The 24142-nt window shown below is 38.6% G+C and overlaps 1 protein-coding gene and 1 pseudogene across 1 annotated transcript; both read right to left on the bottom strand.

Annotated features, from left to right (window-relative positions):
- Positions 1-1184: 1184 nt before the first annotated feature.
- Positions 1185-7713, bottom strand: LOC137712223 (multiple C2 domain and transmembrane region protein 7-like; annotated as a pseudogene).
- A 9772-nt stretch (positions 7714-17485) lies between these two features.
- LOC137712010 (probable copper-transporting ATPase HMA5) lies at positions 17486-23053 on the bottom strand. The gene is made up of 6 exons (XM_068451161.1): positions 22763-23053; positions 19366-20760; positions 19005-19259; positions 18578-18700; positions 18000-18479; positions 17486-17904 (listed from the first exon to the last, which is right to left on the bottom strand). Exons 1-6 carry the CDS (start codon positions 23051-23053, stop codon positions 17488-17490), a joined length of 2961 nt encoding a protein of 986 aa, XP_068307262.1. The 3' UTR covers positions 17486-17487.
- Between the last annotated feature and the right edge of the window lie 1089 nt (positions 23054-24142).

Genomic DNA, 24142 nt, shown 5'->3' with positions numbered 1-24142 from the left:
AACTAGTTATGGTTCTTGGAATTAACTAGCATGAATAACCAGAATAGACGAATTCACGTGTTTGTCAATTTCCATTGTATTATGCTTTCTCGAAGTGTAACTTAATAGATACCATGCTAAATACTTTGAGAACGAAAAGAGTTAAGAATAGACACCCATACCTAATTCGTTTTTGGGAAATCAACAACTTAAAGAGTAGATACCATGCCTTTAGGTTGACAAACGTTAAACATCTAACTTGTGTATCGATTGCTTAGGCAAAAAAGATTCCTAGCCGTTCAAACATCTTTCAAAACCCTTATTGCCAATTACTTTTATTTATATTGTGTTTTTATACTTTTAATTCAAGACAACTCAAACTATTTTGTTAAACCTTTATGTGCATATTGATAGCTTTTGTAAAAGAATTAGTTTAAATTGTTTTAGGAATCATAATCTAGATACATATTAGTGCAATCCTCGTGAGAATGAACTCGTACTTGCTTTCTATACCATATGTCTAGTATTGTGCACTTGGGAGTTTTAAACGTGTAATTAGTAGCTTAAAATTTAAATTGCTAATTTCATAATAGACTAACAACCACGGTGAACTCAACTTGTTTAGAGATGTGATTTACAATGTAATCAAAAATAATATTAGCATGTGGTATAAAGAAGGTGTACTGTACTTATTGAACACAAACTTTATAAAGGCAGAACTAACGATCATGGTGAATTCAGTTCTTTCAAAGATGTGATTTACAATGTGATCGAAAAATTATATTATTGTGAGTTTTTAGCAGACAAATAATAGAGAATTCAAAAATTTTCTTGAAAAAATTATTTTACTTATTCATGTTCCTACATCATCCCACTAGCGGCCCAAAGGAAGCAAGAAACAGGAAGAAGAACAACAATATCAACAAATATTAAGTCAGTAAAATGATCCCAGCAGCAAGAAACATTTGAGCTTTAGTTCACAACATACTGTCGGTCCTTGAAGGCAGCCTGCGGAAGAAGTTGATGGGTGCGGATGGTAGCCTATGGCGAAACCTCGGATGCTTCATTATAAAGAACCCGGCCAATGCCGCCACTACCTGGAATGGTGTAACGTGCGTCACCAAGGCAGCTATGAAGCAGAATGTGACAGAAAGTGCTGAAGTGTGTGGATCGCGCCAGCTTAACAATGCCTGAAACCATTCCCCTTAGGTAGCTGTATCGCCAACAACAGTCTGAATTCTACCAGCTACGCTCCTTACGCGATCATACCTCAGGAGATAATGCTTTGAATTGTGATATATTATTCTCAATACGATGTATTTGAAGGTGTACAACCCTAACAAAATGGAAAGTGAACTAATTACAAGTGATTACATGAGAATACACGGGATTACATGTCAATTAGGGATCCCACCTAAAATACAAAAGTCAACACTCCCCCCTCAAGTTGATGCATATATGTCGCTCATACCCAACTTGTATAAGAAACTTGAAAACTTGTGACTTGAAACAACTTCTGTGAGGATATTTGCCAACTGATCTTTTGTTCTTATTGCTGGTACTTCAATAATTTTTCCTTCCAATTTTTCTTTGATGAAGAACCGGTCAACTTCAACATGCTTTGTTCTATCATGTTGTACTGGATTATGTGCAATATCACGGGCGCTTTATTATCACAAAATAATTTCATGGGCTTATCATGTTGTATACCCAAATCGCATAGCAGAAGCTTAAGCCACAAAATTTCACAAATCCCCAAAGCCATACCTCTGTATTCGACTCCTGCACTGGAACGGGCAACCACATTTTGTTTCTTACTTCTCCATGTAACCAAGTTAACCCCAACAAATGTAAAGTAACCTGATGTTGAGCACCTATTGTCAATCGAACCTGCCCAGTTTGCATCAATATAACCTTTAACACTAAGGTGATTATTCTTTTTAAACAAAATTTCTTTGCCTGGACTTCCCTTCAAATATCGCAATATTCTCATCATGGCATTCATATGTTGTTCTCCAGGATCATGCATGTATTGACTCACTACGCTCAAGGCTTACGCAAGGTCTAGTCTTGTGTGTGCCAAATACGTCAAACGACCTACTAACCTTTGGTATCTTCCTTTGTTAACTGGTACTTGATTAGGATCAACACTAAGCTTCAATCCTTCTTCTAATGGTGTAGCTACTGGATGACAAGCTGACATGCCAGTTTTATGCAACAAATCAAAAATATACTTCATCTTAGATGAGAAAATTCCAAAACAGCTTCTTGATACCTCAATCCCTAAAACATATTTCAGGGATCCAAGGTCCTTCATTTCAAATTCTGTAGACAGGTATCTTTGCAAGACCACAAGTTCTTCTGGATCATTACCTGTTACCAACATATCGTCTACATACACAATAAGTGTAGTAAGCTTCCCATTCTATCTTTTCAGGAACAAAGTATGATCAGAGTTACTTTGTCTGTAACCAAATGCTTTCATAGATTTTGTGAATCTTCCAAACCATGCTCGAGGGGACTGCTTCAAGCCATACAAGGATTTCTTCAACTTGCACACTTTTCTTTTGTATTTATCTGGAGCATTACATCTAGGTGAAAGGTCTATATAAATCTCTTCTGTCAAATCTCCATGCAAGAAGACATTCTTCACATCGAACTGTTGTAAAGGCCAATCAAGATTTGCAGCCAAGGACAACAAAACACGAACTGTGTTGATCTTGGCCACATGAGCAAATGTATTTGTATAGTCAATTCCATATTTTTGAGTGTATCCTTTTGCTACCAGTCTTGCCTTGAATCGATCCACCGACTCATCAACTTTATACTTCACAGTATATACCCATTTATATCCCACATGTTTTTTATCAGCAGTTAAGTCTGTGATATCCCAAGTAGCATTTTTCTTCAAAGACTTCAACTTTTCATTCATTGCTGCTTGCCAACGTGGATCAGCTAAAACCTCCTGCACACTATTAGGAATATATACAGTAGATAATTGATACACAAATGACTTATTTGATTCTAACAGGTGACTGGTAGACACATAATTAGTTAATGGGTATAACACATTGGATTCAGGGTTGAGCTTATTCATTGGATACCTAGTTTTGCATTTAGGGTTAGCTTCATAAGTAGGTTTAGGAATACCACGGTTTACATGGTAAGGGAGGTGATGTGGCGGTGGTGCATCCGAGATTGGAGGCGATTGGTTATGGTTATTAGGGCTCAAGGGCGATGAGATCGATTGTGAGGTAGTTGGTGACACAGGGTTGTCCGCTGGTGAGGAAACTGGCAATGAGCTGTCAGGTGGAGAGGAATGCTGTGAGTTATCTGGTGCAGTCAACTCGTTACTTTGAAAGTTTTCAACATTGTTTCCATGTGAATGATCACCATTTGTCTCCAAGACATTACCACTTACTTCTAATTCATCCGCATTATTATTTTCCTATGAATGATCACCACTTATTTCCAAGACATCACCAGTTAAATCTAAAACATTCACACTATCTGTCTCTGGAATAGTACAATAAAGAGTTTGAACTTCTATTTGATTCTCCCCCTGAAGTGAAGACTTGGGATTAGCAAAGTACATATTATTCTCATGAAAGGCAACATCCATAGTGACAAACAACTTTTTCGTTGGAGGGTGATAACAAGGATATCCTTTTTGATTTGAGGCATACCCCAGAAACATACATCATAAGGCCTGAGGTTCAAGTTTACTCCTCTGCTGTTTATGGAGATAAATGAAAAGCCACACAGCTAAACATATAAGGTGGAAAATTGGGGACCACATGAGCATTAACGTGTGAAGAGAGAGCCTGAAGTGGTGTTTGAAAATCAACGAATCGGGATGGAACACGATTAAGGAGATACGCAGCTGAAGCGAAGGCTTCTCCCAATAGGATAATGGGAGACGAGCCTCGAGCAAAGAAGCACAAACAACCTCCAAAAGTTGACGGTTCTTGCGTTCTGCAACCCTATTTTGCTATGAAGTATATGGGCATGTGGTTTGATGAACAATGCCATGATGATTAAGAAAGGCACGAAGGTCAGAGTTAACATATTACCGCCATTATCACTCCTGAGAACCTGTATGTGTGACTTATATTGTACCTGTACCATTTTATAAAACTGTTGAAACAAAGAAGGAACTTCACTTTTGGACTTCATCGAATAGACCCAAGTCATATGTGTGTAATCATCAATAAAAGTAACGAACCAATGAGCACCACCTAACGTAGAAGTTTTAGATGGCTCCCAAACATCAGAATGAATTATCAGAAATGGAACATAACTTTTATTCATACTGGACGGAAATGAAGTACGATTACTTTTAGCCATTTCACAAACACCACATTTAAAGCTAAAAACATCATGCTTAACAAATAGGCTAGGAAGCAACCTTCGTAAATAGTCAAAAGAAGCATGTCTAAGTTGATGATGCCACAACCAAGCCTCCGAAACCTTTTCCCTCTCCTCATGTGATCTGTCCACGGCAAGAGCTTGAGTCAAATTTCGAGAACTGTTCGATGTTAGCTCTAGGTAGTAGAGTTTTCCCCCCTAATACCATAATCAATCGTCTTGCGAGTCCGAATGTCCTTAAAAACACAAAAGAAAGGCCAAAAAATAACAAGGCAATGTAGGACGACAGTTATTTGAGCAACATATAATAAATTATAGTTAAGGGAAGGAACAACAAGTACGGAGTCAAGATTCAGGGTATCAGAGAGGGACACATCACCTTCCCCAATAATAGGGACAACATTACCATTGGCAACACTAACTATGGTATTGGTTGATGGTTTTAAGGTTTGTACCTGTCTACAATCACAAGTCATATATTCAGTAGCACTAGAATCAATTGTCCATGTACTATTTATAACATATGCAGAAACTTTTAAAGCCTTACCATCATTACCTATATGGTTAGAATCTACCTTAGCTTCGACAACCAATGCACGCGACTTGAACTGGTCACGATTGGTCTTATAAGTTCGGCCTACCATTAGTCTGGGTGCAACATGAGTAACTGATTAATAAAGCCCTAGCCCAAAAAAGCCACACCTAAGCTCGGCTGCAATCTGGATGGCCGAAGAAGGAAAAAAAAAAACCTAATAATCAACCAATTCTTTTCTCTCCCATGGGCTTGTGATTCCCCTTTTCTTTTCCTTTTTTTCCTTTTCTTCTTTTTTTCCTCTATTTATCGTCTTCATTTCTTTAAACAACAACAATGGTGTGGGTGATTCAAGCCTTCACACAGAGAAGACATCAATGACAATAGCAACAGTTTTCAAAGCGAGTTGTAGCAACGGTGATGGTGGGTTGTTCGGGGTTGATAGAAGTCAGTCAGACAAGATGATTTGAGGTAGGTATAGATCAAATCTCAGGGTTGCAGTTTGGTAAGTCGAATCTGGTGTAGGAACACAAATTCGTACTGAGTTCGGGGATTCTGGGCATGATGGGACAACAGTTGTGGTGAAGTCATGGTCTGATGTGAAATTAGGTTGGGCTGCAGTGATACGGGGTAGCAAGTCTGGTTTGTCACATAACGGAGTGAATCGATTGGGTAGATTGGGATCAACAATGACAGCGTCGCTCGCTGTTCGTTTCGAATTCAAAGAGGGTAGCAACGACAACAGTCGCTCACTGATCGAAGGATAACAACGACGATAATCGCTCGCTAATCAAGGAAGGTGAACCAAACACAGCTGAGCCGTGACAGTGCTATCCAGCTAGGGTTTTTTCTTTTTTGTTTTTTTTTTTTCGAACCTGGCTTTGGTGCCAAGAAAAGAATGCTTTGAATTTTGGACTTAGGTTATTAACGAGGGTTCTTGTCTTGACCCATTTATGACCATACTTTGCCACACAATATGTATCTGATGTGCCCTTTTCATTGCGCATTTTCATTGGGTGAAGCCCTGATGCATTTAAGATTCCGAGCTCTAGTACCTTAATTGATGGCCTCTAAAGCTGTTTTGTAGTAAGGCTTGAATCATTGCTGTAATGAGTTGACTCATCAAGAACATGATAACCTCAATCAAGACAAACTCGAAGAAGAAGACGACTTGAGAACTTGTCCCTTTTCAACTGATCTATATCGACAACAATTGGCTTTTCTAGATTAAACCATCGGGAATGGGTCATACGATCATCAGCATGCCTATCTACAACATTTAGTGGTAATATGACTCTCCGAATAATTTCATCTCTTCTAGGGTTCACATGATCCTCAGCTTCAAAGGGTTCAGAAGCGATAAACAAAAGATCTTCATTCCAAAAAGGGTGTAGATTTCGAGCCTGAAGTGTCTTTGTTTTCAAAACCTGGTTTCCAAGCTATATATACCTTGACATATGACTCCGGGAAACGATTATTCTCTGCTACAAAAAGGTCTTGTGCCTCGATCAAATTGACACGCACATACCACAACCTCAGTGCATCATAGACCTTCAAACGTATTGATGTGGAGGCAGCTGGTGTGCTATCAACAGGAGTAGCTGCATCAGAAATGCCATGCATCAGAAAAGGCCTCATCTGCTTGCGTTCCAATTCAGACTGCGAGCATCAGCTCATTCTTAATCTTTTCTCCTTTCTAGCAGGTACCATTCTGGAGCTAGAGGACCATCTGGTGGGACTCTCATCGGCACCTCATTGATATCGAATCTTACAAGCCCCACCAAATCATCTTTAATTAGATTGTTGTCCTTAATCACAACTTCTAATACAGATGCTTGCATTCGATCTTTTGAGAAGGTAAAAACCTGATTTCATACAGGATTTTGCTGCTTCTCAAAGTGCTTTGTAATCCCTCTGTAGTTTCCAATTTTGACTTCAACAAACAGATCAAGACTCCCTGTGACATCCATAGCAGGAAGCTCGTGAGCCTTGACAACCCTTACATATAGAAAATACATGCGTTCCACGAGGTCATAGGTGTTTGTAGTCTTGTCTTCGTGAATAATGCGGCCATAAACAACTCTTCCACCTCCAAGGTAAGGGCTAGTCTCTTTTAGTGCAAAATCAACCAGTTGTGATGATGCAGCAGAGTGCATGCGAACCAGCATTGCAGGCTACGATTGTTGCTGTTTCATTTTATTAGCTTCATACTTGGGCACATAGTGCTCATCCGGTGCAAAAGAAACATGATCCTGTTGTTGTTAGTCATGACTTGAATGAGGAAGACGATGAAAGCTGTGTCTTGTTCCAGCTCTCTCATTTCGCAAAGCGTTCATGACAGGATTTGAAATTGCTTTGGTGTGTCCATGAGCTGTGCTTGGATATGCATTTGCGAGGGATTCGGCACTAGGGACTGGACTGTAAGACTTGATTGACGGATCATCAGTAACATACACCTTGAGGCCAAGCTTTCCTCTTACATGTGAAAAGATGCTGCGCTTTTCCAAGGGGTAATGCAAGACAACATCATCGGAGTAGGGGACAAATGAGTTCCCGGTGAGGCTAATCTTTCCAAGGAAGGACCTGGAGTAGGTAGCTTTGACATTATTGTTGACATAGGCCTCCAGTGTAAGATAATGCAGGTTCGAAGGATCAGAAATGTTGAAATAGAAGCTCTCATTCCAAATGGGGTTTAGATCCTTTTCTTTGATAGTGGTGCGGAACCTCTGACCGTCAAAGTAAAGCTCGACAAAGGCATTGGATGAACCTTCCCTGTCTTTAGGCAAAAGATTGTGCGCGCTAACCATATCTACCCCGAGCTTAAGATTGTTCATCACAGTAAGAGAACAAAATCGAAAATAACTACAGGTAGCTACAGAGAACAATATAAGTTTAGACACTGATATAGATGTGTAATTGCAAGCACTGCACGAATAAATTTAAGAAACCGAGATGCAAATAATCAAGATTTCGGAACTAAAGTGCTCAACTTGTACAAAGGTAGAATCAATGGCAAAAAATTAAGCAAAAATACAACTGACAGAGTGTAGAACATCTTGTTTTAATTTCTGCATATTTTGCTGGACTAAAAATTTTAATTACTGCCAGAAAGATTAAGCTAAAACGATTTAATCAAATCCCAAAACTATTTGTTGGCTATTTAAATCTGCTAAATTGCAACAAAAAGGGGGACTTAAATTAAACAAGTCATATGGATTGGATTGGGAAAGCAAACAAAGTCAGCAACTTTTTATTAGAGCATGTGCAGTAGGATTTTAAACCCAAATTAAATAAACAAATTCAGAACAAAAAATAAAGCAACCCTAATGAGATCCAAAAAGCTCGCTTAATACACACAAGCTTTTCGCTGAATATCGACCACTTAAAAAAGAGGTATTTGTTGGTTTGTCTATGAACTCGTACATAGATGTCAATTTCCTCTTAAATTTTAATTTTAGCCAATTTTTCCCTTGAACTTTTATAATTAATCAAAATTAAACAAACCATGAACAAACCAACACATATTCCCTTATAAAGTGTCAGGAACCAAACAGGGAGAATAGGCTAAAATTAAATTAAGTTCAGGAGGGAAACTGACAGCTCTATACAAGTTCAGAAGACAAATTGACAAATATGTCCTTCAAAAATGTCAAGAGAGTATAAAAAGTTATCAAGAAAATGCTGGAAATGTAACAATATAATATAAGTCCAGATAATTAAATATTTGCAAGACGTGAGGTATATGGTTCAACTATTTTCCTTCCCTTTCTCAGGAACCAAACAGAATCCACTGAGAAAACCCATAATATTTCTTAGAGAGTTGTAAAGTCCTCATTTTTCTTACACACCGAAGCAGAACAGTAAAATATAGAATTAAGGGGCCTAAAACTGAAAATGCAGGTAAAACTTTCTGACTTAATTTCTCAACACACGCACTTTGACAAACCAAAATAAAAATACATAAAAAAATTACAAGCAGAGAAGCAAAAGTAGAATTTAACAAAGCTAGAAGCTTTTTAATACCAACATATAATATTAAAGAGTGGAAACTTTCAGAGTTTGTACCTTGATTATGTAACCTTCTTTGGAGCTAAATACAGCTGCTTTCAGATTTTGGCCATTTTCTTTCCAAAGTTCTGAGAGAGGAAGAGGATGACAATGCGGCAAGGTTTGAGAGATTTAGAAAGAGAGAGAGAGAGAGATGAAAATAACGTGGGATTTGCTTTAGTTAGGAGGGAGTGATATAAAAAAAAAAAGGTTAAAGTACAAAAAAACTACCTCAACTATTGATGTCACGACACTTTCATACTTCATCTTTTTAAAATGACAATGTTATACCCCATCTTACGAATTTGTGCCAATGTCATAACTCCGTCAGTTTTTCTGTTAATTTTTCTGTTAAGTGCAGACGTGGCTAGATACTGGGGCCACTCACTAATCCAATTGGATTCAAATATAATTAAATATATTTTTTAATAATTAAAAATTAAAGAATTAAAAATAATTTTTTTTTAATATAAAATTGTGGATCCACCCTCTCTCTCCTCTCTCTCTGGAAACCCACCTGCATCCCCTAAACCCTCCCACCCTTCCCACGCATCCCCCCCAACCTTCCTCCCCCTCACCCTTTCTTCCCCCCGCTCCCATCTTCTATACGCAACCTCTCCCTCCAAAAACTCTCCCATCTAGAGCCCTTCGACCTCTCCGTCTCCTACCTCTACTTCGCCACTTTCCCGCCCCACCGCCCCTCCCTCTCAATCACCTGTCTCGCCGTCAACCACAACCTTTTCTACGCCGTATCGGGCCGTGAGAAATGCCTCTGGATCTTCGCTGCGTCGAGTCGGTCAAGGCGCATGAGGACGCTATGAATGCGTTAGCAGTGTCGAAATACGGGACATTGTACACCGGGTTAACGAATTGTTGGATCTGGGTGTGGTCCAAACTGTTCGGGGAAGATGGAGAAGACGGGAGCGGGGTGAGATCTAGGTTGGGTGGTTCTAGTTTTGAGTTTGGAGCAGGGTGGGATCTGGGTTGGGTGGTTCTGGTTTTGAGTTTGGGGAAGACGGGAAGTGAGGGGAAGAAAGGGTGAGGGGGATGAAGGTTGGGGGGGGATGGGTGGGAAGGGTTTGAGGGATGCAGGTGGGTGTCCACATAGAGAGAGAAAAGAGAGGCGAGAGAGAGAGAGGGTGGTGGAGGAAGGTTGGGGGGGACGGGTGGGAAGGGGATGGGGAGGGGGGTCGGGTGGGAAGGGGTTTTAGGGATGGAGAGAAGAGAGAGAGGCGAGAGAGATGGGGGAGAGAGAGATTTAATATAATTTTTTTTAATTTTTAATTATTAAAAAATATATTTAATTATATTTTAATCCAGTTGGATTAGTGAGTGGTCCCCATATCTAACCACGTCAGCATTTAACAAAAAAATTGACAGAAAAACTGACAGAGGTATGACATTGACACAAATTCGTAAGATGAGGTATGACATTGTCATTTGAAAAAGATGAGGTATAAAAGTGTCGTGACACCAATAGTTGAGATAGTTTTTTGTACTTTACCCAAAAAAATATAAATATTGTGTGTTTCTATAGAGTGGCGAGTGAGAGAAAAAAATGTGGGTGTTGTTACTTGTCTTTCTCTTCCAGTTCGCAACTCCTTTTGTCCGTATTATTTTCTTCGTCTTCTCAATTTGGTGTTTCTCATTCGTTTCTAAGAGTAGCTCTAGCGTGTGCTGAAGCCAGAGAAACAGGCCCATGAACAATGGTAGAGAGCCCGAGCTAGCAAGCCTAGCGTGTGCTGGCGAAGGAGCCCGAAGGCATCGTGACGCACGATTGACGTCGCCCAAACATCAGCCCCTTTTTTATTTTTTTCTATCAGGCGAGTGGACCTCAAGCGCGTGTATGCGCGCATCGGCCGACAGGATTTCCGTAACTAGGGCTTGCGACGCACTGAGACAATGTTACCGTTGGGAAGCCACGTGGCTTCCCTGAGTCCGTTGGATTTCAACCGCAACAATTTGTGGACCGTTAGATTTCCAACGGTAATAATAATTTAAAAACCTTATTTGATTTCAACCGTTAGATCTAAGATCAACGGTCCACGTTATTCACCTTTATAAATTAAAAAAAATAGTTTAAAAATCAGAAATCTTACTATTATGCCACGTGGCACAATCTGGAGTGTTGGAATTCAAATTTTTTTAATCCAACGACATAGATTAATTAGGTGAATAAAAATTTAAAAAAAATGTAAAAAATTAATAAAAATCAGAAAAAAAAAATTTGAAATTTAAAAAAAAAAAAAAAAAAAATTGATTTTACTTTTCTATAAATATCTTCTCATTATCTTCTACCTTACACCACAATTTCATATTTTCTCAACTACTTTCAACCACATTCCTATCTTTCTCTCAAAGTTTCAATCCAATTTTTTTCCAACAAAATGACTACTGATGCAGGTACGAATTGGACGCTTATTGAAGATGTTGCGTTGTGTACTAGTTAGGTTGAAGTTACTCATGATCCAATTACGGGTAATGAGATGCAATTGCGAGAAATGTGGAGTCTTATTCATACCAATTTTCTTGAGAAAAATTGTGGGAAAAGAACCAAAGAATCGATGTCTAGTCATTGGAAATTACTTAGCCAATCGTTTACTACGTGGAGAGACGCCTTGGCACAAGCTAGTGGTAATCTTCGAAGTAGGGAAAATTTAGCGGATCGGGTAACAATATATTATTTATTTGTTTATGCTATACCCAAATTTACATTATAATTATTTGTTTGTATTATTTATTTGTTAGCTACTTTGATTATAATTATTTGTTTGTATTATTTATTTGTTAGCTACTTTGATTATAATTATTTGTTCGTATTATTTATTTGTTACCTACTTTCATTATAATTATTTCTTTGTATTATTTATTTGTTACCTAGTTTCATTGCTGATTGATTTCTTCTCCCACATTGTGTAGGAACTTCAAGCACAAGCTTGGTATAATGCCAAAACCAAAAGTAAAAACAAATCATTCAACCGGTGGGAATGTTGGAATATTGTCAAAGATTGTTCTAAATTCAAAGTTATGCCTGTTGGTCCCGAAGTTTTCATGAACAACACCTCTTTACACTCTACGCCCAATCATTCCTCCCATGTTCATGAAGACGACGCATAAGAATTGCCTGAAACGCTGACCCCTGAACAAGCGTCGAGGTCGACCCGTTATCCAATTAGGCCTCAAGGTAAGAAGGTTTCAAAGAGAAAAGGGAGTGCTTCCAAGAATAATTATGCAAAGTATATGGAAGAACTTGCTTGCCAAGGTGAATTGAGTTTGGCGTGAGAAATGGTTAAATTTGAGGCTGATAAGGCTAAAGAGGAGGCAAAAGCTGCAGCTATTGAGAGAGAATTTGAAGCTAATGAGAGAGAAAGAGGGCTACTTAGGCAAGAAAGGGAACAAGTTAGAGAAAAAAGAATGGCTCAACGAGATCGTGACATTATGAACACACCTTTTGAAGGGAAGTCTCCAAATTCTAAATATTTTTGGAACTTGGAAAAAGCGGACTTGGTGCGAAGGAGGCGTGCAAGAGAAGCGAAAGCTAGAGGAGATGGTCCTAGCACGACAAGAGAAGATTATCCTAGCACCACAAATTGGGTAAGTGATGATGAAAAGAGTACTTTTTGTAATCGGAGCCCATAATTTTCCAATCACTTCGGGTTGTAATTTATTATTTATTGAATAGAGTACTTTATGTTGTTTCCAATTTATTGAATTTAGTACTTTATTTAAAGTGAGAGCAAATTTATTTAATTTGGTAGTTTATTTATACTAAGAGAATCTTTATTCAAATGACATAAAACACACCAAATAAAATTACATAAACATACCAAATAATAAAAAACTCACTAAATGAACTAAAAAAAGCACACCAAATAAAACTAAAAAAACACACCAAATAAAATTACATAAACATACCAAATAATAAAAAACACACCAAATAAAATTAAATAAACACACCAAATAAAAACAAACACATTAAATGAACTTAAGTATCTTGAGCTTGTTTCAATTCCCACTGGTGCTTTATCAAGTCAATTTCCGGGCATTGTGCATATATGGCCTTTGAAGTGCAGTATATCGTTGAATGACCCCTTCATTGTAACGTTCATCCCTTTTTAATGGCTCGTGTTGCACGAGTTCTTCGGTGGCATCATGAGCACAATATATTTGTGTTCTGGAATTGTTCATCGTGTCTGGCTCATATTCATCAACGACATCATAATCGTACTCATCTTCCACAATCATGTTGTGAAGAATGATGCATGACATCATGATGGATCGAAGAGACTCTACATCAAACATTATGGCAGCACCCCTGACAATCGCCCATCGAGCTTAAAGGATACCAAAACAACGCTCCACATCTTTCCTACACCTCTCTTGACAGCTTGCAAAGTGTTTTTCCTTTGCACTTCGCGGATGTGGCACTGTTTTGACAAATGATGACCACCTTGGGTAAATGTCGTCTGCTAAGTAGTATGGCCCGTCGTACATATGTCTATTGATCCAGTACATGACTTTTGGTGTCTTTCCTTGCAGAATATCGTTGAACACTGGGATTGGGCAAGGACATTGAGGTCATTTTAAGCTCCCAGAACCCCAATAAAGGCGTGCCAAATCCATGTATCAAAAGATGCCACCGCCTCCAAAATGTTACTTTTTGCTCATTTTCTATCCTCGTAAGCGCCTTGCCATGCACTTGGACAGTTTTTCCAGGTCCAATGCATACAGTTGATGCTTCCAATCATTCCAGGAAAACCTCGCATCTTGCCCTTCTTTAGAAGCCTTTGCAAGGCCATGTCAGGAGGTTTCCAGAGGTAGTCTGCGATGTAGATAGATTCGATTACTCCACAAAACCTCATCAGGGATTCAAGAATGGTTGATTTCCCCATCCTCGCTATCTCATCCACTTGGTTTGTAGATGCTCCATATGCAAGCATCTGCAAGGCATCAATAATTTTTTGCTCAGGAAGAAGACCCATAGCACCAAAAGCATCCTTATTTTGCACAAAGTAAGAATCATGGTTGCAAACAACAATCATGATTTTGTTGAACAAATGTTGTTCCATTCTATAACGACGTCTAAAGTACGTATCAGGGAATGCACTATTGCGGACAAAATAATCGTCCAAGAGTTTCGTACCTCGTCGTTGCCTGCTTCTATCAAGGTTTGCGGAACGGTTGGGCCTGCAGATCTGACCCATAGATTAGATGATCCGACGGGAATGTGAGGTTCTGGCCATTCTTGCTTCGTCATCTTTCCTTCTACGTTCCTCATCATCTTCCATCTCATTTTGGGCCACCTCGCAATTGAATATTCCTTCTGATTGGTTAAACAATTCTTCCTCTTACTGATTGATTTCCCACATCATCTTTGAGGAAGAATAAGACATTGTAAGAAGGAAGCATAAACTATGACTAGTGATACAAATTTTGATTTTGGTGAAGAAGGAAGCAGAAACTATAAATAATGATAAAGATCTTGAGAGAAATTGGTGTGAGATTTGTGAGGATGGATGGTGAATTATATGGAGGATTAAAAAAGGATTAGGTTGTACATAATGCCACGTGGCATGCTATCATTCGTTAAAAATCTAATTGAAATCTATCCTCAAAGATTGTAAACAGACTATGACATGTGGCGTGACGTGATTGGTTAATAATCTTATCGGAAATCCATCACCAATAATTGTCTTTTCGGATAATGACACGTGGCGCAACGAGAACGATTAAAAATCTTATCCGAAATTACAAATAAAATTATTTTGTATTATTTTATAAATAAATAAATAGTAATTTTTTATTGCTAATTGCCAGGGCTATTCAGTGTAAGGGTGGAGATGCAAAAAACGGTTACTGTTCATTAAGGGCAGTTACTGTTCACTGGGTGGATAGCATAGTGGATAGCCTTAAGGGGCCTCCACCACGCTGGAACTGCTCTAAAGTCATTTCCAATCAAAAGAGCCAAATGTAGTCTTGTTTAAAATTATAGTCATACAAAAATTATATTTAAAGGAACAGTGTCAGGTAATATTCATTACATCTCCAACCGAACGGGCTTAATCTAGTCCCCTCAATAATTTATTAGTTTTAAGTTTATACTTTAAATTCATTGGTTAATTTAATTAAACTACTGTTAGATGTTTCAAATCTAGCCGTTAAATTTGAATTAATTATTGCAACTGAGGAGTTGAGCCCCAATGGGGTCTATGAAATTATAGTCTAACCATCGGTTGGAGATGAACTTTTACACAAATCAGGCCTTTTTTTTTTGTTTCTTCACTTTTAAACCTTTAGCCTTCTCTATTGGAGATGGCTTAAAAGGAAATGCTTCTAGCTAACGGTTACTTTTTCAAGTTTCATTTCAAATGTGTCCACTTATCTTACTCAAGTAATTAATGATGTAATGACTAAATTATAAGGATAAAATCATGTAAGGAGAGAATATTGGTAGACAAAATAAGAGAACTAATTGATGAAATAGGTGCCAAAGGAGATTAGCACATGGGAGATTCAAATAGGCAATAATTAAAGTCAATCAACTCGAAAAGGCATGAACATTTCAAAGTGGTTTGATTTCACGGTCATCATATCCCATGATTAAGGTGGCCGTGGAAGGAAGAGTTTTCAAAGAGGCAAGACTTATCGACCAAACAGATGGTCGATCTAGAACTAATGTTTATACTATTGTTGATCTTAAAAATTACAATACCTGCTTAGCGCACAGACTGAACAACTATGAGCTAACTATGTCCTTCTTATGAATGCGGGCCTGCTAACTCGATTTCGAACTCGGTCGGTGACTAGAATAGATGAGGTGGTGGTGATGTCGAGTGCTCTGCTGACTTCAGCACTTGAGTGAATACGGTAGAGGAAGGAACACGTCTCGGCCTTAGGTTCTAAAACCTAGAGATAAGGTTACTATATCACTACAAAGTTGAATAATTGGTTTGACTTTCAATGTGCCGAACACGAGATAGCCTGGTAACACCTCACTTCGTCGAGAAGGTAACGAGATGACCTCTATAGGTGAGACTTAGATACTCTTCGTATGCCAAGACATGGATAAATAACCAACTGAGCAAAAACAATGTTGTTTAATTATCCAAACTAAAGGTGTTATTGGTTCACCTGGTTCTACAACTTCAATGCTGCTTAGTTATAAGATGTCGCCAGGTGTCAACATAGTTCAGCTTGGACAGGAGGGTTATGATAGTTAATTTATTGCTCAGAGATGTGAGAGTGAAGGTTTTCACGTAAAGTGTTTTTGAGTTATTTGTTGAGTTGAAGGGGCTTTCCATGTTGTAGATCCTCTTCTATTTTTAGGCATGGCTTCCATGATAAACAAGCTTGCCAAGACAAAGTCCTGTTGGGATTATGTTTGCTCGGCATCTACTTGAATATTCCCTTTTATCTCTTTAATTCCCTTCTTAACCAAGACTTCATCTTCATCTAGTCTTAGCCTTTTTTACTCCAACTATGATTATGAATTGACCCCATTATGCGATTAATTCATTCTTATCTGATCAAGCATGAATTCTGATCCTTGGGATAATTCGCATTTAATACTCTCACATTTCTACTTCTACGAGGACTCGGTCGAACCAATCCTTTCTTTGGCTAAAAATCCACTGGCCTGAGGGATCTTTATTGAGTCGCGGACTATACATTTTCAACTCGGTTTAGCCCATTCTCAGTCCAAGCTTTTATTTTAGGTTCAAATATTGCCACGTCGTTTCTGAAACCCTCAGCCATGGACACTTGGCCTAAAGGTTTTTAAATAGTAAATATTCTCCAAATTGCCACTATCTTGCATTATATGCCTCGATCCTAGTTTACACGCCAACTTTGCCTTGACTGACACACTTCTCCTTACTTCTGCCACATGTCAGATTCTTATACCGTCTCTCCATATTATGTAACAATTAAGCCACATCGACATGTTGTGTTGAATTTTTTTATAAAGAGAGAAAGATATAACGAAAAGTGAGAGAAGAGGGGAGGGGAAGGGATTTAGAAGGGAGAGAATCTTACTTCCTAGTAACTAAGTTACTAAAAGCTCTGACTTCCATGTAGATGCAAGCCGACCGGCCTACCTAGTGTGAAGACTGAGCACACACTTTAAGGACACCCATTAAATATTGTGCATCTACAACCTCATGGATAATGCTTGTGTACTCATTAGAGAGTACTTACCTTTTGGTTTTATCCAATGATATTTTAAGACATGTTTTATTATTTTAAAAAATAATTAACATGTTATTTATTTCTTCTTGAGCTTTAAAATAAGGGAACACGTGACATGTTTTGATTGGGCCAAATCATAAAGTGAGTACATAGAATGCGTGATCTTCCTTTTTCATGGATGATTTAATTTGTTAGATTTATGATTGTTAAGTATCCATCAATTACGTAAGATAACAACACTGCAAATTCTAATAAAGAATGCATTTGTACACGCATATATACATATTTGCTTCTTCAACCAAACCACTACCCAAATTACTAAAACTCGAGTCCTACACGCACGCACACAACAGAATTAAAAAGCTCCTTATTGATCACTCAATACTTATTCCGCGTACCTCAAAGTTGTCCAGAACCTTTGGCTTCTTATAATTCTTCAACAGCAGAGAGCAGCAAACAACACTGACAGAAGAAGCTGCCATTGCAGCTCCAGCAATCCATGGTGGTAAACGAAATCCAGTAGGTGGGAAAAGGGCTCCTGCAGCTATTGGAATGCCAAGAACGTTATATCCCAAAGCCCAGATGTAGTTCAAACGGATACGGGTGAAGGTTTTCCTGGAAAGGTGAATCGCAGTTATCACATCTTCCAAGTTGCTCTTCACTAGAACAATGTCAGCTGCCTCAATGGCAATGTCTGTTCCTGCACCAATTGCCATTCCTACATCTGCTGCCACAAGTGCTGGTGAGTCATTGATTCCGTCTCCCACCATTGCCACAGTGTAGCCTGAAGCCTGTGAACGATGAAATTATGTGTATGCGGTGCGCATGAAGTGAAGAACTTACTCTTGTAGTTTGTAACATATTAACGAAGTTACATCATATGTACCTGCAAGTCCTTCACTTTCTCTGCTTTCTGATCGGGTTTGGCTTCTGCTATAACGGTCTGAATTCCAACTTCCTTAGCGATAGAATTTGCAGTTCCCCAGTTGTCACCTGTCACCATTATGCTTCGAACTTTCATAGACTTGAGTATGGAAATTACTTCTCGAGCACTTGGTTTCAGTGGATCAGATATGGACAGAACTCCAGCCACTTGTCCATCCATAGCTATTAAAATTCCAGTTTGAGCGAGTCCTTCCGCTTCTGCAAGTATCTCTTCTGCATCAATTGGAACCGCAATGCTGTGCTCCACTATCAAGCTCTTGTTGCCAACAATTATCTCCTTGTTCCTAACAATGGCCTTCACCCCATGGCCAGTAATGGATTCAAAGTGTTTTGCTCCTGGCCAAGCAGGATTCTCTTCGTCTTCTCTGAACTTTTTGGCATACTCAACAATGGCCTTTGCCAACGGGTGTTCGCTATTCACCTGATATGTATAAATCATATACATAATAATAACGTTTTAAATCAATGGGGCTAATAATGAAAATACTGAGCATATGTGTTTCAAATCTTTAAACCTACCTCAGCTGCAGCAACAAGTTCATAGAATTCTTGAAGCACCATATTTTTCATAAGTCGCGTGTTGACAACCACTGGCTTTCCAACTGTTAGAGTCCCCGTCTTGTCGAACACAATGCAGTTCACCTAAAACATCATTAATCAGATATATAGAAGAAAATATGAAAATTCTGATGGACACCTCAGGGTAAGACTAAGGAAGAATATAGTTAGACTTCATCAACTGATTTAAGGAAAATCAAACTATTTTTCGGTCCATAACTTTGTAAACAAAATAAGAACATACCTAAATTGTTAAAATTTAAAATGAAACTACACTATTCGTAGACTTCGCTTAACATGTGAAATTGCATAATTTATTGTTTTTATACTGTCCCAAGGCAGAAAAATAAGAACATATCAATCTACAAGAAGGATGCTGCTTTCTAACCTTATGTGCACTTTCTAATGCTTGGCCTCCTTTGATCAATACACCTTGAAATGCGCCTACTCCGGTTCCAACCATGACAGCTGTGGGAGTTGCTAGGCCTAAAGCACAAGGGCATGCTATAACCATGACAGAAATTCCAAACTGGAGAGAAAGCTCAAAGCTATCCATGGAAGATGGTATCCAAGATTCAGGGTAGCTGTGGTATTTTCCAGCCAAAAACCAGGAAAGCCAGGTCAAGAACGAAAGTAGGATCACCTGCAAATTAGAGCCACATCTTAAGAAAAAGCCTCCGGTATCCTTTCAATTAAACCAAAAGAAAACCATAAAGAACTTAAGTGATTAATCATGTTATAATTATAACCAGTGGCACAAAGTATTTGGAAATGCGGTCAGCAAACTTCTGTACAGGAGCTTTGGCCATCTGAGCTGACTCAACCAGCCGTACAATCTGGGAAAGGGAACTTTCTGAACCAACTCTAGTTGCCTTGATATGTAGGACACCATTCTCATTCAAAGTACCTCCAATGACTGAGTCACCCTTTCTTTTTGCGACTGGTCGTGCTTCTCCTGTTATCATACTCTCATTAACATGGCTTTGCCCCCATGTAACATAACCATCTGAGGCTACTTTCGCCCCTGGAATAATTTTAAGTATGTCATTCTTTTGTATCAACCTACTATCAATTTCCTGTTCATTTATCACATTTCCTTCTTCATCTAGTGTCAACAATGCCGCTGTTTCAGGTGCCAAGTCCATCAATTTGGCAATGGCATCAGATGTCTTCCCCTTAGTTAATACCTCTAGGTACTTTCCAAGGAGAATGAATGAAATAAGCATGGCACTAGTCTCGAAGAAATCAGTCCCCATAAAATCTGGAGAGGTAGCAGCTCTCACTACCGAGTAGACCGAATAAAAATAGGCTGCATTTGTTCCTAATGCGATTAGCACATCCATATTGGCAGAACCATGGCGCAGTGATTTGTATGCCCCAGTATAGAACCTCTGGCCTATAATGAATTGCACCGGGGTGGCCAGAATCCATCTCATGAGCTCCCCAATCATGAAATTATTCACAATTTTAGTTTCTAGGCCATGCTTAATTCCAGGAATATACATGAAGACCATGGAGGTTAAAAACACCGGAATAGTGAAAACCAAACTCCACAGAAAGACTCTAAAATACTGCTTAATTTCCTCCTTTCTATGACTATCTCTTCCTGCTTCACCTCCTGGAAAAATCCTTGCCTTGAAACACCTGGACCCGGTTGTTTCAATCACATGAATGAAACTTCTTGGCCCTGTCATATATGATTTGTAATAAAGAGATATTTTCTTGATTTCAGAATCAAAGTCTACAGCTTGCACACCAGGGAGTGCTTGAAGAGACTGTTCAAGTATCCTCATTGAACGATCGCTCCTTACACCATCAACTTCAAGCTCTATCCGGCTCATGTGTTCCCCTGCAGTAATGAGTATGCCTTCGAATCCAGTGTCTTCAATGGTTTGCAACAGCTGGTTGTAGCTCACAATCTTTGGATCATAGTGAACATCTGCTTCTTCAGTTGCTAAGGCAACTTGGGCTTTTTGTACACCATCAACTGCCTGTAAAGCTGATTCAACAGTGGTCGAGCAAGAAGTGCAAGTCATTCCCTTTATCCGAATTCTACATATCAATGTGGACTTCTCATTTCCCTCATCATTAATCAAAGAGGCTTGGAATCCAACGTCTTCAATCGTCTCGCGAATAGTCTCCGCCTATGATAAGAAATAAGACAACAGCTATAAAAAAGGCCAACTGCCAATACAGAAAAATTCATTTTCTTTCAAAAAATTAAAAGACAAAAATCGAATTTCCCCCGCGAACTTCTTCAGAAAAATTCATTTTCTTTCAAATCATGGCATCTTTCTCAAACTGTTCATCGTTTGTTTATTTCAACTGGTTACTCTTGTTGTTAATAGAAGACATATACATAGGCTAACATGCCAGAACAGTTTCTGAATTAAGGTGCAAATCTGCTATATATAGGATTAAATTATGAAAATAATTTTTACACTTTCATTTTCTCTCCTCACACACCAATCTTTATTTTCTTGCCGTTGGATTAAATAAAGTAAACAAAAATCAAATGACAAAAGTTAGTGGTCTGCTCAAACAAATGTTGAGGACGTTGGTGAAAGACTGAAAGTGTTAGGCGTCATACAGTATTAGTTTCGTTTTTACATACATATTTTAGAGGCTAAAGCTTGCTTATATTTTAATAAACTGTAGTTTGGGTTGTACTTGGTGCGGAAGACAAGTCTTTTTTTTCTTATTAAAGAAAAATAGGTTTGTGAATCTCCACTAACTATGTAGCTAAGTCAAAGATTAGAACTATGATTAAGACTCTTTGTCAGCTAATTAAGGCCGTGACTTAAGAGGTTTATGTTGGAACCCCCAGTCCCACATCGGACAGAGGGAGAAGAGAAGAGTGCTTTAAATAGAAATACCCCTCTCTAATTAACACCGAGGTCTTTTGTGATAAAACCCCACACCTGAGGATTGTGCAGATGGTTAAGTGGGGACAGTATCGGTGTTGTTGGAGTGGGCCCGTACTGCCACGTGATTGGGTGGGTCCCCATTGGCCCCGTGTGATTGTCCACGTAGGCCAAAGATGCCACGTGTTTGGGTGGGTCCCCATTGGCCCCGCGTGATTGGGTGAGTCCCGACATGGCTCCACGTGGTTGCCGATGTGTGGAAATTCACGTGTGACCCATAAGTGGGGTCTCACGTGCGGGGGAGTGTTGGAACCCCCACGTGGTTGCCGATGTGTGGAAATTCACGTGTGACCCATAAGTGGGGTCTCACGTGCGGGGGAGTGTTGGAACCCCCAGTCCCACATCGGACAGAGGGAGAAGAGAAGAGTGCTTTAAATAGAAATACCCCTCTCTAATTAACACCGAGGCCTTTTGTGATAAAACCCCACACCTGAGGATTGTGCAGGTGGTTAAGTGGGGACAGTATCGGTGTTCTTGGAGAAGATGCTATACTTATATATTTTTTGTCTTAATACTTGATTCATGACCAAATCACAAGGAACCTGGCTTTATATTAGGGTAATACTAGGGAGAAAAATTTTTTTAAACCAAATTCACAAATCAAATGATGTGATTGTAGATGAATGGATGATTAGTTAAGTATCGATTAACGTGCTTGTTTCTTATTGTGATACATCATTTGGTTTAAAAAAAAAATATAAACATAGAAAAATATATAAACATAATATGAACTTATAACATCTCTTTTGTTGACATTGGATTAGGTCTCCAAGTACATCATTTTTCCGTGGAAAGAAAATTTTGTTAGAGAAATGATTTCCGCAAACTCGTTTTTTCATTCAACAACTTATTGTTCTTTTTTATCTTTAATTCTTCTTTGATGCACTCAATTCAAAAGCTAAAAATAATAGTTTAGTGTGCAAACTCAATCCAAATGCCACAGCTAAGTTTTCTTTTGGTATAGAATTGATTAGGTCTGAAATTGAAGCTTAGAAAATCCCAATTTCATTAACCTATTTGTAAAATTAATAGGACAATTTCTTGGTGTGCAAAAGTGCAGAAGCAATTCCAAGACACATCACATATAAACATGAAGATAATTATTTAGATCCCGGCCACAATCAACACAAAACAAAATTAAAATTTTACATTCAATGTGACACCATCAATAATCAAAAGAAAAAACAAATGAAAGATCCTCGTGATAGGTAAAGCGACTTACGTTAACGTAATTGGGAAAGAAGATGACTTGCGCCCGGTTGTTCAAGACGTCGACAACAGCCTCGCGAATCCCAGGGAGCCTCTTGACGGCCTTCTCGACTGACCCGGCACAGGCGGAGCACGTCATGCCCATGACAGAGAACAAAGCCTTAGCCTCAGCTCCGGCTGCCAGGCTGGTCTCTTCAGCCGCCACACCTTTGGGGAACTTTGGCATGGACGGGTAGTGGGGCCGGGGTGAGAGGTCGCCCCGGCTCTCGTTGCGTATGCATAGGGCCAAGAGCTTGGTCGCCATGAACGTGAGGTTGGTTGGTGCCTATGATCGGAGCCTTCTTTTTGGTCTCTACAAGCGACAATGATAAAGTTTAAAAATTGGAGGGTAATGTGTTGGCGAAGTAAGAATTTGATTCGAATGCAATGAGTATTTAACGGCGGGGGATATCGGGTGGAGGGTGGTGGGTCCCGTCATAACCTAATTCCGATCCTATTGGGTATGATGAAGTTGGTGGCAATTGTATATGCAGAAAAACCCAAAAAATCTCTTCTCTTTTTTTTTTTAATTGAAAAAAAATAAAAATAAAATAAAATTAAGAAGAAACTCAAAGTCGGTTTCTGCCCCCAAATTAATGAGCCGGATGAAAAGGATTAATATTTAAAAAAAAAGATAAATTATGTTTTTAAAAAAAAATTTAAATTAGAACATTGGTGATCAAATAGACTGTCTTAGTAGATAGAGCAATCTACCACTCATCTCTTTAGTGCTAAACCTTTGTTTTTGAATAAAGGTAAATATATTGGTAAAGGTTTTTGATAATTAGAGTAGGGAGTGATTTTCTGCACACTTATTTTTACTTTTTGTATACCTTCTAATTTTGGTTTTTGATTTTTGATTTTGATTTTTTTTTTGTTGGTAAGATCCGCTTTTTTATTAGCATGACCATGAAATTGAAGTTGACTTACTCGGTCGGCCAATAATTGGAACCCCCCACCACAAGCACCCCCGGCTTAGGGAATGTGTGATGTATATTTAAACTAACCTAAATAATAAATTAATTTAAACCAAATTAAACTCGCAAGTACACGAATCAATTGTAGTAATATATGCAAATAAGAGGTCGATCCCACAGGGATTGCTTTAACACCAATTTAACCGATTAATCACGCTAGACTTAATTTAAACAAACAAAGGATAGATTGAATTGAATAATTGTGTAATTGATTAAGACTTAAATTAACAAGAACAAGAAAAGACAATTAACTAACGCAAACACACAAGAAAGCCTAAGGTTATGGATCCACCAATAACAGTCCTGTTTACTTTTCCTAGAGTCAACTACTATCCAATTACCATGCCAATGTTAAAGGTTGTTCTTTCTAAGGTATG

The sequence above is a fragment of the Pyrus communis genome, chromosome 13, assembly GCF_963583255.1.
Source record: "Pyrus communis chromosome 13, drPyrComm1.1, whole genome shotgun sequence".
Classification (NCBI taxonomy): Eukaryota; Viridiplantae; Streptophyta; class Magnoliopsida; order Rosales; family Rosaceae; genus Pyrus; species Pyrus communis.
The sequence above is the reverse complement of the archived record's forward strand: the minus strand, read 5'-3'. Positions and strand labels throughout refer to the sequence as shown.